The 12,166-nt window shown below is 44.7% G+C and overlaps 1 protein-coding gene across 3 annotated transcripts in view; it reads right to left on the minus strand.

The window, feature by feature from the left end:
* CYLD (CYLD lysine 63 deubiquitinase) overlaps positions 1 to 12,166 on the minus strand; it is a 101,408-nt gene that overhangs the window by 63,395 nt on the left and 25,847 nt on the right. For 2 of the 3 annotated variants that reach the window (XM_068260752.1, XM_068260753.1), the window contains exons 2-3: positions 10,868 to 11,021; positions 3,453 to 4,079 (exon numbers count right to left, since the gene is read on the minus strand). In XM_068260752.1, the coding sequence (XP_068116853.1) occupies positions 3,453 to 3,959 (507 nt within the window). In that variant the 5' untranslated portion in view covers positions 3,960 to 4,079; positions 10,868 to 11,021. The remainder of the gene's footprint in view (positions 1 to 3,452; positions 4,080 to 10,867; positions 11,022 to 12,166) is intronic. The other variant, XM_068260754.1, reaches the window with a different exon arrangement.

Raw genomic sequence — 12,166 nt, forward strand, 5'->3', positions numbered from 1 at the left:
AGGCAAGTCTCATCTCTATTACAGAGGAAATCAGTCTGACTAAATTAGCCTAATAATAATTGGCCCTAGACTATGATATATACACTACACGATACATGCATAGACATAGGACTATAGTAGGGATTAGAGGGCCAGTTAATTGACAAGACAATATACTCTATACAGCGCTGCAGAAGATGTCGGCACTATATAAATAATAAAAATTCATCAAAAAATAAAATAAATTTACCTGTGGCTGTTTAAAGTGTACCAAAAAAAAAAAAAAAAAAGTTTTATACATACCTGGGGCTTCCTCCAGCCCCATGCGCACGGATCGCTCCCATGCCACCATCCTCCGCTGCCTGCAGCTCCAGTATCGGGTTCGGTTAGTTCTGCCAGTCACGGCCATTCTGTGCAAGAGGAAGTGCGCTCTCTACGCATCTCTCCAGCGGCTGCCGGAGAGATACGTAGAGGGCGCACTTCTCTTGCGCAGACTGGTAGAACTAACAGGACCCATTACCAGAGTTCATGGATTCTTGCTATCTGATTAATGTACAAACATACACCTTGAACATTGTAACAAAATGTCATGACGCCATGATGTAATCTGCCCCCTCCGATATCGGCACCATGTCTGTCTGGGACTTGTTATCCTACCCCTCTCTCTTACTAACTTTCTAGTGTACCAAGCACCTCCTCTTTTCTCCCCCTTTTTCTTCCTTCACTGGCATCCTCTTTTCACCCACCTTGCCCTCTACCACCCTTTTGGTACACCTCACCCCCATCCCTATCTGTCCCCTCCCCAGTTTTTGCTCCATGCTCACTTTTCGCCACACCGCTGCATTATTCAACAGATTAAGCTAATAAGCCTCAGAGTGTGAGAATTACTCCCACTCTCCATGGCCATTAAAGCTGCCCATTCGTTCTCGGTTGCGGCCGCTGGTTTGGCCATCTGTTGTCCCACACTCGATATGGTCCTGCTGCGGTTCGCCACGCTTACCCTGCCTTTTTGTTTATATGGGCAGGTTGGCTTGATTCGCCGTAGCAACCGATCTTGTTACCAGGCCCTAGTGTAAGGCCCTAGTGCCAAGCTGATCGGCTATTGGCCGCTGCCCGCGGCGTCACTCTGACGTGCGCGCGCGGCCAGCCCTTGACAGCTGGCTGCACCTCAGCTCCATCTCTATTGGAGCTGGAGCATTGGACCAATCAAATGGGAGAGGGCGGATCCTTTTAGCGGCACGGAAGTACGCCCTGCACAGACGTATATCTAGTTCCGCCTTTGTTCCACACACTTAGTGCACACCTCAGAAGAAGCTCGGCAACCGCCTTGCGAAACGGTCGTAGGGACCGTGCACCCTCTGGCGCCCACACTAGCCACCTCCAACACATCCAGGTACAGCATAGACGGTTTAGTGACGTTCATGCCTTGTGATGTTAAGCATCTCACATGTTACCGCACTTGATGTTGTTACTGTCACAGCACGTCTCCTTTGTTTTGCTGCATGAATAAATCATGAACCATAGTGCCGGACATTTCCTGTCTTTTCAAGTTTTGTATATCTTATACCTGCTGTCCTGAGCACATAGTTCCACTGGATGTAACTTTTTATCTGCCAGTAATCCGCAGCCGTCCCCGAGTGCCTACCTACTCTCCCACAAGTACCATTACCAGAGTTGCAGGCAGCGGAGGATGGCGGCCTGGGAGAGAGCCATGCGCATGGGGCTGGAGGAAGACCCAGGTATGTATAAACCTTTTTTTTTTGTGTCCTTTAAGGATTTTTTTACTTTTATGAATAAAGTAAGTTTGATGGTCTGACTTAATTATACCAACACTAGGATGCCCTCTGGTAAAAGAAAATATGCTTTTCAAATCTCAGCTTCATTAGATGTGTGCAGTGTTTTTGGAGCAATGTACTTTTACTTAAATCAATCTCTGTTCTCTTCAACTCTATGCTATGTTTGGCATTATGGCAGGGATGTCAAACTCAAGGGCCATATCCATGCCAGTGTGTAAGATGGACTGAGAAATGGAGAAATGTGTGCTCCTTGATGAGCCACGCCTTTCCTGATTCAGTCCCATCAACTAATCTGAGCTGTGCCAAAAATGTGTGAGGACCTCGGCCCTTGAGATCTTCAGTTTGACATCCCTGCATTATGGTAAACAGTCGCTTCTCATCTTTGGATACGTACTTACTAGAGCTTAGGTCTTTTACCAGCAACCTAGGTATTTTAGGTTTCTGAGCAGTATCTTAGCTGATCCACACACTGAACTCTTCCGACCAGAGAGCTCTTAGTTGTCGTTCATGGGATCTGCTGAAGTCCCTGCCTAAGTGCTCTTACTACCACTGAAAGGCCACTTTGGCCTTCACTGTTCTACGTCCTCTGGCCCCTCTTTCATGCCCTGGTAGTTCTCTAGCTTCTCATAACCCTGGAACACACATCCAATTGTGATTGGCCAATTTTACCAAATCCATGTAGTATGAGAGTTTACTTACACAATCTGTTTATAGTATTCAAAACCTGTTGACCCTTATATTATGTGGATGTGGTAACGTTGACTAGTCATTGGTCAATCAAAATTGCATGTGAGCACCAATCTAGACTCCTGTCCCTGATACTGTATGAAGGAGAAGTATGAGAAGCTGGAAATATAACCAAGACAAACTTATGACAAGTGGGCTACTGGGCCAAACCATACATGGGCAATATTTAGATATCTAACTTTTAATTACTTGCCAACTTCAAATATCTAAAATTGTCCAGAAACGCCAACAGCAATTTTTCCCCAATCATGAAGTCCGTTCTCCTTACATCAAAGTATCTCCCATATGAGTAATTAGCTGCACATGTGAAGTCTTTCACCCATTTATTTACTTATGAGCAGAGTTTTAAAGGCCACCTGTAGGGAAAAAAGTGCACCAACTAGGTAGTCACCTCGGGAGAGAATAAGAGCATGCGCAGTAGCATCGACTTGCTCGACCTTAAGCGAAAAAAGCAGAGCCTGTTCTGGTCCATGCTATTGCACATGCATGAGACAGCTGCACCAACGCAGTAGCACAGACTCAATCGGGCTTGGCTTTTTCCACCAAAACTCAAGCGGATCTGTGCTACTGCACAGACACAGTGCGACCACATGCCTGAGAAGTTTAGGGGTCTCAGCACTGGAACGGCCTGGCAGTGGACGATGTGGAAGCCTCTGGAGGACCCAGAGGCGTCCCCCTCCCGAGGTAAGTATCTAAATTGTGGGATTGCAAACCTCACAGGTTTGCTTTAATAGAGTATTCTATGTAGAATCTAAGTGAGTGCATATGAAGGCATGACAATGTATTCCCATGGTATCAACATATAAAGGTTTGTATAATGGACAGGTGTACAGTATTACGAAAAACTCCAATGCTGATGTAATAATTACAACAGATGGATTGCAGCCAGTAACAAGAACTGAATACACTCAGAACCATAGCAAAACTTACCAATAATTCCACACCAAACCAAATGCCAGTGATAGACCTTTCCGGCAACAGTGGTCCTCTGTATCGTACAACACCTGGATAATGTCCATCTACCGGTCTCAGAAAAACCCTTACAGCAGAGCCAGTCTCAATCTGTAAAGCTTTAGAAAGCCTCAGTTTATTTTTGAATAAGCTGTATCTCTCCTCACAGTTTGTAATGGCCAAAAGAAGTTCTGCTAGTTTTTCCACAATCTCAATAACTTCCTTCTCGTCCACAAAAAGAAGAGTATGAGGCTGTTCTAAGATTTTTAGTGCAATCTGGACTTTTTTGTTCTTAGAAGGGATACTCCGGCTATGGGCTACTGCAGAACGCTCCTGAACAAACTGCCCAATGCTTCCTCTGGGAACCTTGACCTGCTTCTGGGTCTGTTTATCAATCAAGCTGCACTCCTGGACCAGCAGGTAAAATATGCGCTCTTCCCAATAGGTGGAGCTGCTTTTCTCTTGCCCCCAGAGATTTGAACTCATTGTGAGAAGGCAGATTTTCCACAGGCTTATTTTAACAAGTCCTTGAGACAGATGATCTTACATATCCCACAGTGTAAAACCGAGAGGTCCATGATGCATGGTGATTAACCAAATTATACTCTATGAGAAATAGAAAGACAAAACAGTGAGTTATGGAACAGCTTTTTACAAAATGTACACTTCATATGTGAAAAATAATCCTAATGACAGAATTCCTCCCTGGCACTATGGGAAACTTTTATCAAGTAACCTGGAACATATTTTGAAAGCAAAACCAGCAACAGCTAATTAATGAATCAATTTGCTATTAGTGACATTACATCAATGACCGATATCTTTCCAATATTGATAATATACCTGGTCCAACACCAAAAATAAGGTCTACTTACCTGGGGCTTCCTCCAGCACCTGGCAGCCGATCTGTCCCTCGCAGCAGCTCCGCTCCTAGCCAGTGGCCCAGGGTCCCCTCCGTTGCAGATGCCGACCTGGGCAGAACGCTTCAGACCACGTGAGCACAATTACAAGCGACGCGGCCGTGCACTTGCACAGGTGCAGAAGATGCTGACCTGCAGCGGAGGGGATCCCGGGACGCTAGAGCTGCGGCAAGGGACAGATGAAAGAAGCCCCAAGTTGTCACTTTTAAAGTGCATATTAGTTTGCGCGGGCAGTGCTGCTCGGATGCCCCCAATCACGAATTCGAGTAGATCCGGTCACAGCAAAATCGAAATACGGATATTCCATTATCGTGATCCGGATTTGAATCGGAGCTCCGGATTCAAATTGGATTTTAGCCGTGATTACATTTAGAATACGTGATCACAGCCGTGATTACGGATTCGACTCTAACATTAATAGCAAAGCCCCCCATACATGCTACAATCACCAAAAGTGCATGGATTATAAAAGGTGATCAGTGGCTACAACTTAAAAAACATTTTTTTCAAAAAGACCTAATCGTTTTTGAGAAAATTAATTTTAAAAACTCAAATGATAAGAGTATTCGTGATAAAAAAGAAAAAAAAAATTGCTTAAAACCGCCAATTTTAGCAGTTAATAGCAAAGCCCCCTTACATGATATAAGCACCAAATTTTCAGGATATGTTAAGTAGAACAGTGGAAACAAAAGGCACTTTTTTTTTTTTTTAAAAAAGACCTTATAGTTTTTGAGAAAAATCGATTTTAAACACTGGACGTTTTAAAACGTCCATTGGTCCATTAACAGGGAAAAACTGGACTTTTTATACTATTGGTGGTCCAGTAGTGGTTAAACATGCTCCCATTGACTTGGTAAAATCGCAGCAATCGCAATTTTTATGCAAGGTTTAAATGCAAGTCAATTAGTGTTTTTTTAAATAAAATGCAAACTCAGCACTAATGGATCAAAAAGCGATCTGCAGTGTGTCTCAGGACTAAGTGTATTTAGGAGGTTTTTTTACAACTTAAAGCCCAATCTACACGATACGATTCTTTATACGATTTGATTACGATTCTATTTACGATCCGATTAAATCCGATATGTCTGATCAGGATTCGATTCAATACGATTTGCCATTGTTTTGCAATGGCAAATCGAATTGAATCGAATACCGATCGGACATGTCGGATTTAATTGGATCGTAAATAGAATCTTAATTGAATCGTATAAAGAGTCGTATCGTGTAGATTGGGCTTTACACTTTTACGGAGTGTAGTGTGAGGAAAAAGAGAACATAGTATAAAAATACTGTCTGAACTTAGGTGTAAAACCACTCCAGGACCATAGGCCCTCCCCCTCGCCCCCCCCCCCCCCCACACACACACACACACACACGGCCGGGCTATTTTTTTTTACAATTAATGCTCTACAGCTTTAATGGCTCACAGCAGAGCCATACTACTTAGCATACACATGCCCTCCCCCTTTTCTGCCCACCAACAGAGATTTCTGTTGGTGGGCTATGATCGCTGCTGCAGGCAGTGTTGTTTTGGGGGGTTATTTAATTCCCCCCCCCCCCCCCCCACGGGCAGCCAATCAGGGCGATCCTCTTTCATAGGCTTCAGCGTATGAGAGGGGTTCACGATCGGAGCCTCTCCAGGGGACAGCCGAGTGACACGGCTGTCCCCAGTACAGTGCTGCTGTAGATCACAGCGCTGCACAATGTAAATAGACGGCGGTTTTGCTGTCGAACAGTCTCCCAGTGCGACCCCCACTGGAAGACTGATGATGGAGCTAAACTCCGTCACTCAAGCGGGGATGCATGTGCATCAGCGTGCGCTATCCTCACTAATCTCTGCCCACCGCTCTTGATGCCTTTCGGTGTTAGGCGGTCCTGGGGCTGCCACCTTCCTGGCGCCTTTTGGTACATTTTCAATTGCAGAGTGCTGAAAAGTTATTTTAAAATGGAAGATGAAAAAAAGAGTGAATTGGTTCAGGCCGCTGGACTGCAAAGTGCTTTTCAGTCTAAAGGTGACCATTAACGGTACAACCCCGCAGCCAATCGTTTCTGAGTGCTGTTTTAATCAATTGGAAGTGATTGGTCGTGACCATTAACAGCTGAATTCCTGCTAACCAATCCGATCAGTGCAATGGGATCGATCAGTAAATCAGACCGGTTCCATTAATCATAAATAATTGGTTAGCGGGAATTTGGCCGTTAATGGGCACGATCTATCGGTCGCAGAATTGCACAGTTATTGGTCACCATAACTGCGATGGCCCAAAGCCAATTTCCTCTGACTCAACACATTGCTAGGAGACAAACGCCAAAAAGCAGTTGCCTGACTGCCAGAGATCAATACATTACTACCAGCTGAGAGTGCCAGCATTTCAGCAAGCAACAACATTCTCTGCTGGTGACCATTCATTACTATGAGAGATGGATTTGCTCAGTTCTCCATGGGTGAAGTAATGCTTGTAAAGTAATAATGTGTGTGATAGAGGGTGAGCAATGTACACGGAATTCATTTGTGAATAGCAATAAGATGAGCTCACCCTTTATCCGATGTTCAGTCAGCAGGTTGAAGTTGTGCTTTGTCCACATAGCATTGCTCTGAATCACAGGACTGGCTGAACTGAATTAAAAAATGATATGACGCAACACAATGGACTCACCCTGTAAATTTCATATATATACAGTGCTGCCCATAATAATTCATACCCCTTGAAAATTCTGACTTAAAGTTACTTTTATTCAACCAGCAAGTAATTTTTTGATGGGGAATAACAAAGGTGTCTCCCAAAAGATAGTAAGACTATGTACAAGAGGCATTATTGTGAAAAAAAAAAAAAAAAAAAACATTTCTCAGCTTTTATTTACATTTGAGCAAAAAGTGTCCAGTCCAACATTATTCATACCCTTCACAAACTGTCACAGTCTATAGGAAAATACAAAGTTCCAAACCATTCCAAATAGTTCAAGCTGTTCTAAAGCATCCTTATTACCCTTATTAATTGGGAACAGCTGTTTTAATCAACTCAACAGGTAAAAAAACAGCAGCTCTCTGCAGTTGGTTTATGGACAGTGACGGCTAAGACAAAGGAGCTCAGTGAGGATCTGTGGCTGCACATTGTGGCTGCTCACAAGTCAGGATAGGGCTACAAGGCCATTTCTAAAGGTTTTCAAGTTCCAGTGGCTACAGTGCAAAGTATTATTTAAAAATACAAGATGATTTGCACTGTGGGAAATCTCAGAGGACATGGTCAGAAGCCAAAAGTGATACTTGTGCTGGCCAGGATAGTGAGAGAGGTGAAAAAGAATCCAAGGATCACCACCAAGGCCCTCCTGGTGAATCTGGGCTCTGTTGGTGGCAATGTCTCAAGGCAGACAATCCAATGAACTGTGCTGGGTTCCGTGGATGCACAACGAGGATGCCACTTCTCCAGATAAGGCACACAAAAGCTCGCTTGGCCTTTGCAAATGCTGATCTGGACAAAGAAGAAAACTTCTGGTCTTTGTGTTATGGTCAGATGAAACAGAAATTGAATTGTTTGGTCACAATGATGTTTCCTTCATTTGGCGTAAAAAAGAAGAAGTCTTCAACCTAAAGAACACCATCCCCACTGTCAAACATGGTGGCGGGAATCTAATATTTTGAGGGTGTTTTTCAGCCAATGGACCAGGGAACCTAATCACAGTAAACGGCACCATGAAAAAAGAGCAATACATGAGGATTGTCAATGACAACATCAGGCAGTCTGCAGCAAAACTTGTCCTTGGGCACTAGTGGACATTTCATCATGACAATGACCCAACACACAGCAAAAGTGGTGAAGAAATGGTTAGCAGACATTAACATTTTGGAGTGGCCCAGCCCTGACTTGAATCCAATTGAGAATCTGTGGAGGGAGCTTAAGATCAGGGTGACGGCAAGAAGACCCTCCAACCTGAGAGATTTGGAGCTCATTGCTAAAGATGAATGGGCAAAAATACCTGTGGACACATGCAAAAAGCTGTTCTGCAATTATAGGAAGTGTTTGATTGCTGTAATTGCCATTTTCAATTGATTATTGAGAAGGGTATGAATAATTTTAGACTGGACACTTTTTGCTCAAATGTAAATAAAAGTGGAGAAATGTTTTGTCCCACAATAGCCTCTTGTACATCGTCTTATCTTTATGACACCTATGTAATTTCCCATCAAAAAATTACGTGCTGGTTGAATAAACGGAACTAAGTCAGAATTTGCCAGGGGTACGAATTATGGGCAGCACTGTATACGGTTGTCTGTGTGGAGTTCAGTTTGAAAAGTTCTGCAGTAAATTGCATTAAAGTGGACCTTAAGTCTTGCACAGGACAAAAGGAAAACAGAGGAATGCACTCTGTATGTATTTAGAGAGTTCAGCCTAATTCCCCCTCATCTGTGACCCATCACCACTGTAATTTAATCTCTGCCACGGTGGAGCTGCTAGTTTGTAAAAATAGGATGTTAATAATGTCTGCTTCCATGAAAGCAGGAAGTAGACATTGCAGAATTTGTACCAGCTGTAACAAAGTAATGATTTTCTTAAAAGTGTACCTAAACTGTTTAAATTAAAATTATCTTTACTGGAAGAAAAACATATGGACTCTGGCACTCCAAAAGAATCTTCCCTTTATCGAAGCAACATAGTACAGGTACCTAGCCCCTCTGTCTACAGCTGTTTCACGTGAATGTCACGCCTCTTCAGGACACGTGGGGCCTGACGCCCTTTCCTCCTACCCCACCTATATACAGGTAACTCTCTCTCACAAGGGGGGGGGGGGGGGGGGGGAGTACACCCTTTCCTACTACCCCACCTAACCTCTCTCTCACAAGGGGGGGGGGGTACACATTAGATAAGGTGTATGGGCGACCGTGTAGTATATTCTAAATTCCTTCCTAGAACCTTCACTTAAAAGGCATTAACCTCATCCCTCTCATTAAAACCCAGATTCCCCAGAGCTTCAGTATGCGATATCATCCATGCTTCCCTTTTAGAGAGCTTATCATCCCTGCAACCTCCCCTGGGGTCACCTTGTACAACCTCCAAGCCAGCGAATTAAAATGAGATTCACTTACCTGGGGCTTCTCCCAGCCCCCTTGTAGCCATCCTGCGCCGGTGCTCAGCGATCCTCCATTACGCCGCTGTGGCTACGTTTTGTGGGCCACTGTGATTGCACAGCCCTGGCCATGCATTTCCATCTTCGCATTTCCCCTCCGCAATAGAAAGGGAATGTGAGGAAGGATATGCGTGGCCAGGTCTACTCAGGCGCAGTGGCCCGGCGACTTCGAGTCCGCGAAAACAAAACTTAGCATGGGAACGGAGGATCGTGGAGGACGGGACGGCTGCAAAGGGCTGAGAGAAGCCCCAGGTAAGTGAATCTCATTTTAATTCGAACAGTTTCTGTTCCCTTTGAAAGGTTATTATGCTGTTGTGTATCTTTTAAAACAGAAAGGAAGTTAAGGTCTGCTTTAAAGAGACACTGTAACATCAAAAAGTTCCCCTGGGGGGTACTCCCCTCGGGAGAAGGAAGCCTCAGGGTCCCAATGAGGCTTCCCACACCATCCTCTTTCCCACGGGGGTCTCGCTGCAGCCCTCCGAACAGCGGCCCGACAAATCCAGTGGGGGCGCTGTTGCGGCTTTCGGCTCTGAAGTAGACGGAAATGCCTGATCTCAGTCGGGTCCGCTATACTGCGCAGGCGCCGGAGACTTGCGCCTGCGCAGTAGAGCAGACCCAACGGCGATTGGGTATTTCCGCCTATTTCGGAGCCGAGAGCCGCCACAGCGCCTGCGCAGGAGCCAGGCAGGTAGATCTTTACATCGCCGCTGTTCGGAGGGCTGCAGCGAGACCCCCGAGGGACGGAGGACAGCGTGGGAAGCCTCATTGGGACCCTGAGGCTTTCCCCTCCCGAGGTGAGTACCCCCCAGGGGAACTTTTTGATGTTACAGGTTTTCTTTAAGGCCTGGGATCCATTGAAGTGATTTCAGCAGCGATTTTTGCTTTTTAGTAACTGTCAGCGATTCCAAAATCGATTTTGCTGTCGATAGTGACTGGCCATGATCTCACAGGAGAGACTGCGATTTGCTGAAATCGCAAAATCACTCTGCAGGCAGCATTTTCGTAGAAAATTCATAAGAGACTGCAGGGCCCAAAATCACTTTCCATTATGCTATTTACACTAGAGTTCCTCTAAGCACTGGGGCCGTGCATGCCCTCGGTTTTTTTGCTTGTTATAGAAAACCCTGCAGGAGCAGTGAAATAATCACGCACACAGCCCTTACATTTATTTACAGTACATACATATATAAATGGAGACATACAGGACAACTTCTTCGACTATGGACATTTGCAAAATGAAAACAATTGATCATGCACTAGTCCACAATCTACTCTTTACAATGTAATAATTCGCATGATAAACATCACAAGCTGCATAAATAGGGAATTTTAAATAAGAACTTTACATACCTAGTTGTCCTCCATTAGGAAAAGCTATCCATTGGTTCAATCAGCTCAGAAATGACTTAGCAAGGCTGACATGCTGGATTATTTGCTATCCAAGTCTTGCATTAGTTGGCTGCTAATGTACATACTCCCAGTGCAAATCACGAGTGGTCTGGTCCTAAAATAAAAACAAAATATATATATACACTGTAAGTGCGGGACTGACGTCACGTGGGGCAAGGTTAATTTCAGTGAATTTTATATAGTAAATTAAGAGAATTCTGTTCCTGATGGGAACCATGTCTTTTGCACACAGTTTGAGGCTTAATCCTGATGTCATTTCTTCCCTTAACTTCTTTTTATTTTCTCCTCCAATCACTGAGTCACCTCAGTCTTGCTTGTAAACATAAGTGAGCAGAGGATCATGTTTCAGCTAGGCAGCAGTCTGCTCAGTCAATCAGTGAGAAGCAGGAAGGTGGGAGGGTCATTTGCAATGGCACAGAAAGCCTGGGGGACTGAGAAAATATAATAACAGCAAGGAGATCCCCAAATAGACTGGAGAGCTTGTACTTGCAGGGAGAGATTTCTAGCAGCAATTTATAGAATTTGGTTTTGTGGCTGATAATCCGTCTTAAAAAAAAAAAAAAAAAAAAGGTCTCCTATTGTTTGGATCAGAGGGGGGGGGGGCAAAGCAAGTCTTTAACAGACTTTTTAGGCCTCTTTGAGATGGACAACTGACAGGAGGTGAAGTGAATGGACGGCCTGTCAGCTTCTCTCCTGCACCAGCCGGGCCCATGTTAGCACTTGGTACCGACACAGCACAGGCGCACCCCCTCATCCCATCTCTCTCCCCCCCCCCCCCCTTACATGTCGCAATCTTCTTGCACCAGGAATCAACACACACAACACGCTTGGTGTCACCCGCTGCAATTCAGTTACATTTAAAATTTCCCCAGAGTTGCACTGGCGGCTCACCTGTAACATTTTTTGTCCATTCTCTGTTCATCGCTAAACTGACCGTGAACAGCTCCTTTTTTATAAATATAAACACTTGCAATGGATCTGGAAGATCCATCGTGGTAAGCAGGCCGCACTTCTGTGCAGTCTGCGATAATCCCGGGCAGGCGGGTGCATTCCCACATATAGCCTATGGAGGTAACACATCTGCCCCGGGCTACAGCCGGACATTACACTGTCCACTCCCGCTGATCAGGCACAAGTGGGAACTGAGAACCACTATCTGACAAGTCATCTCCCTTCAAGAGCACCAAGATTGGAATTTGAGGAGTCCTTCATGAAAAAACAGTGAAATGATGAAAGGAT

Source organism: Hyperolius riggenbachi, chromosome 11 (genome assembly GCF_040937935.1).
Source record: "Hyperolius riggenbachi isolate aHypRig1 chromosome 11, aHypRig1.pri, whole genome shotgun sequence".
Taxonomy (NCBI): Eukaryota; Metazoa; Chordata; class Amphibia; order Anura; family Hyperoliidae; genus Hyperolius; species Hyperolius riggenbachi.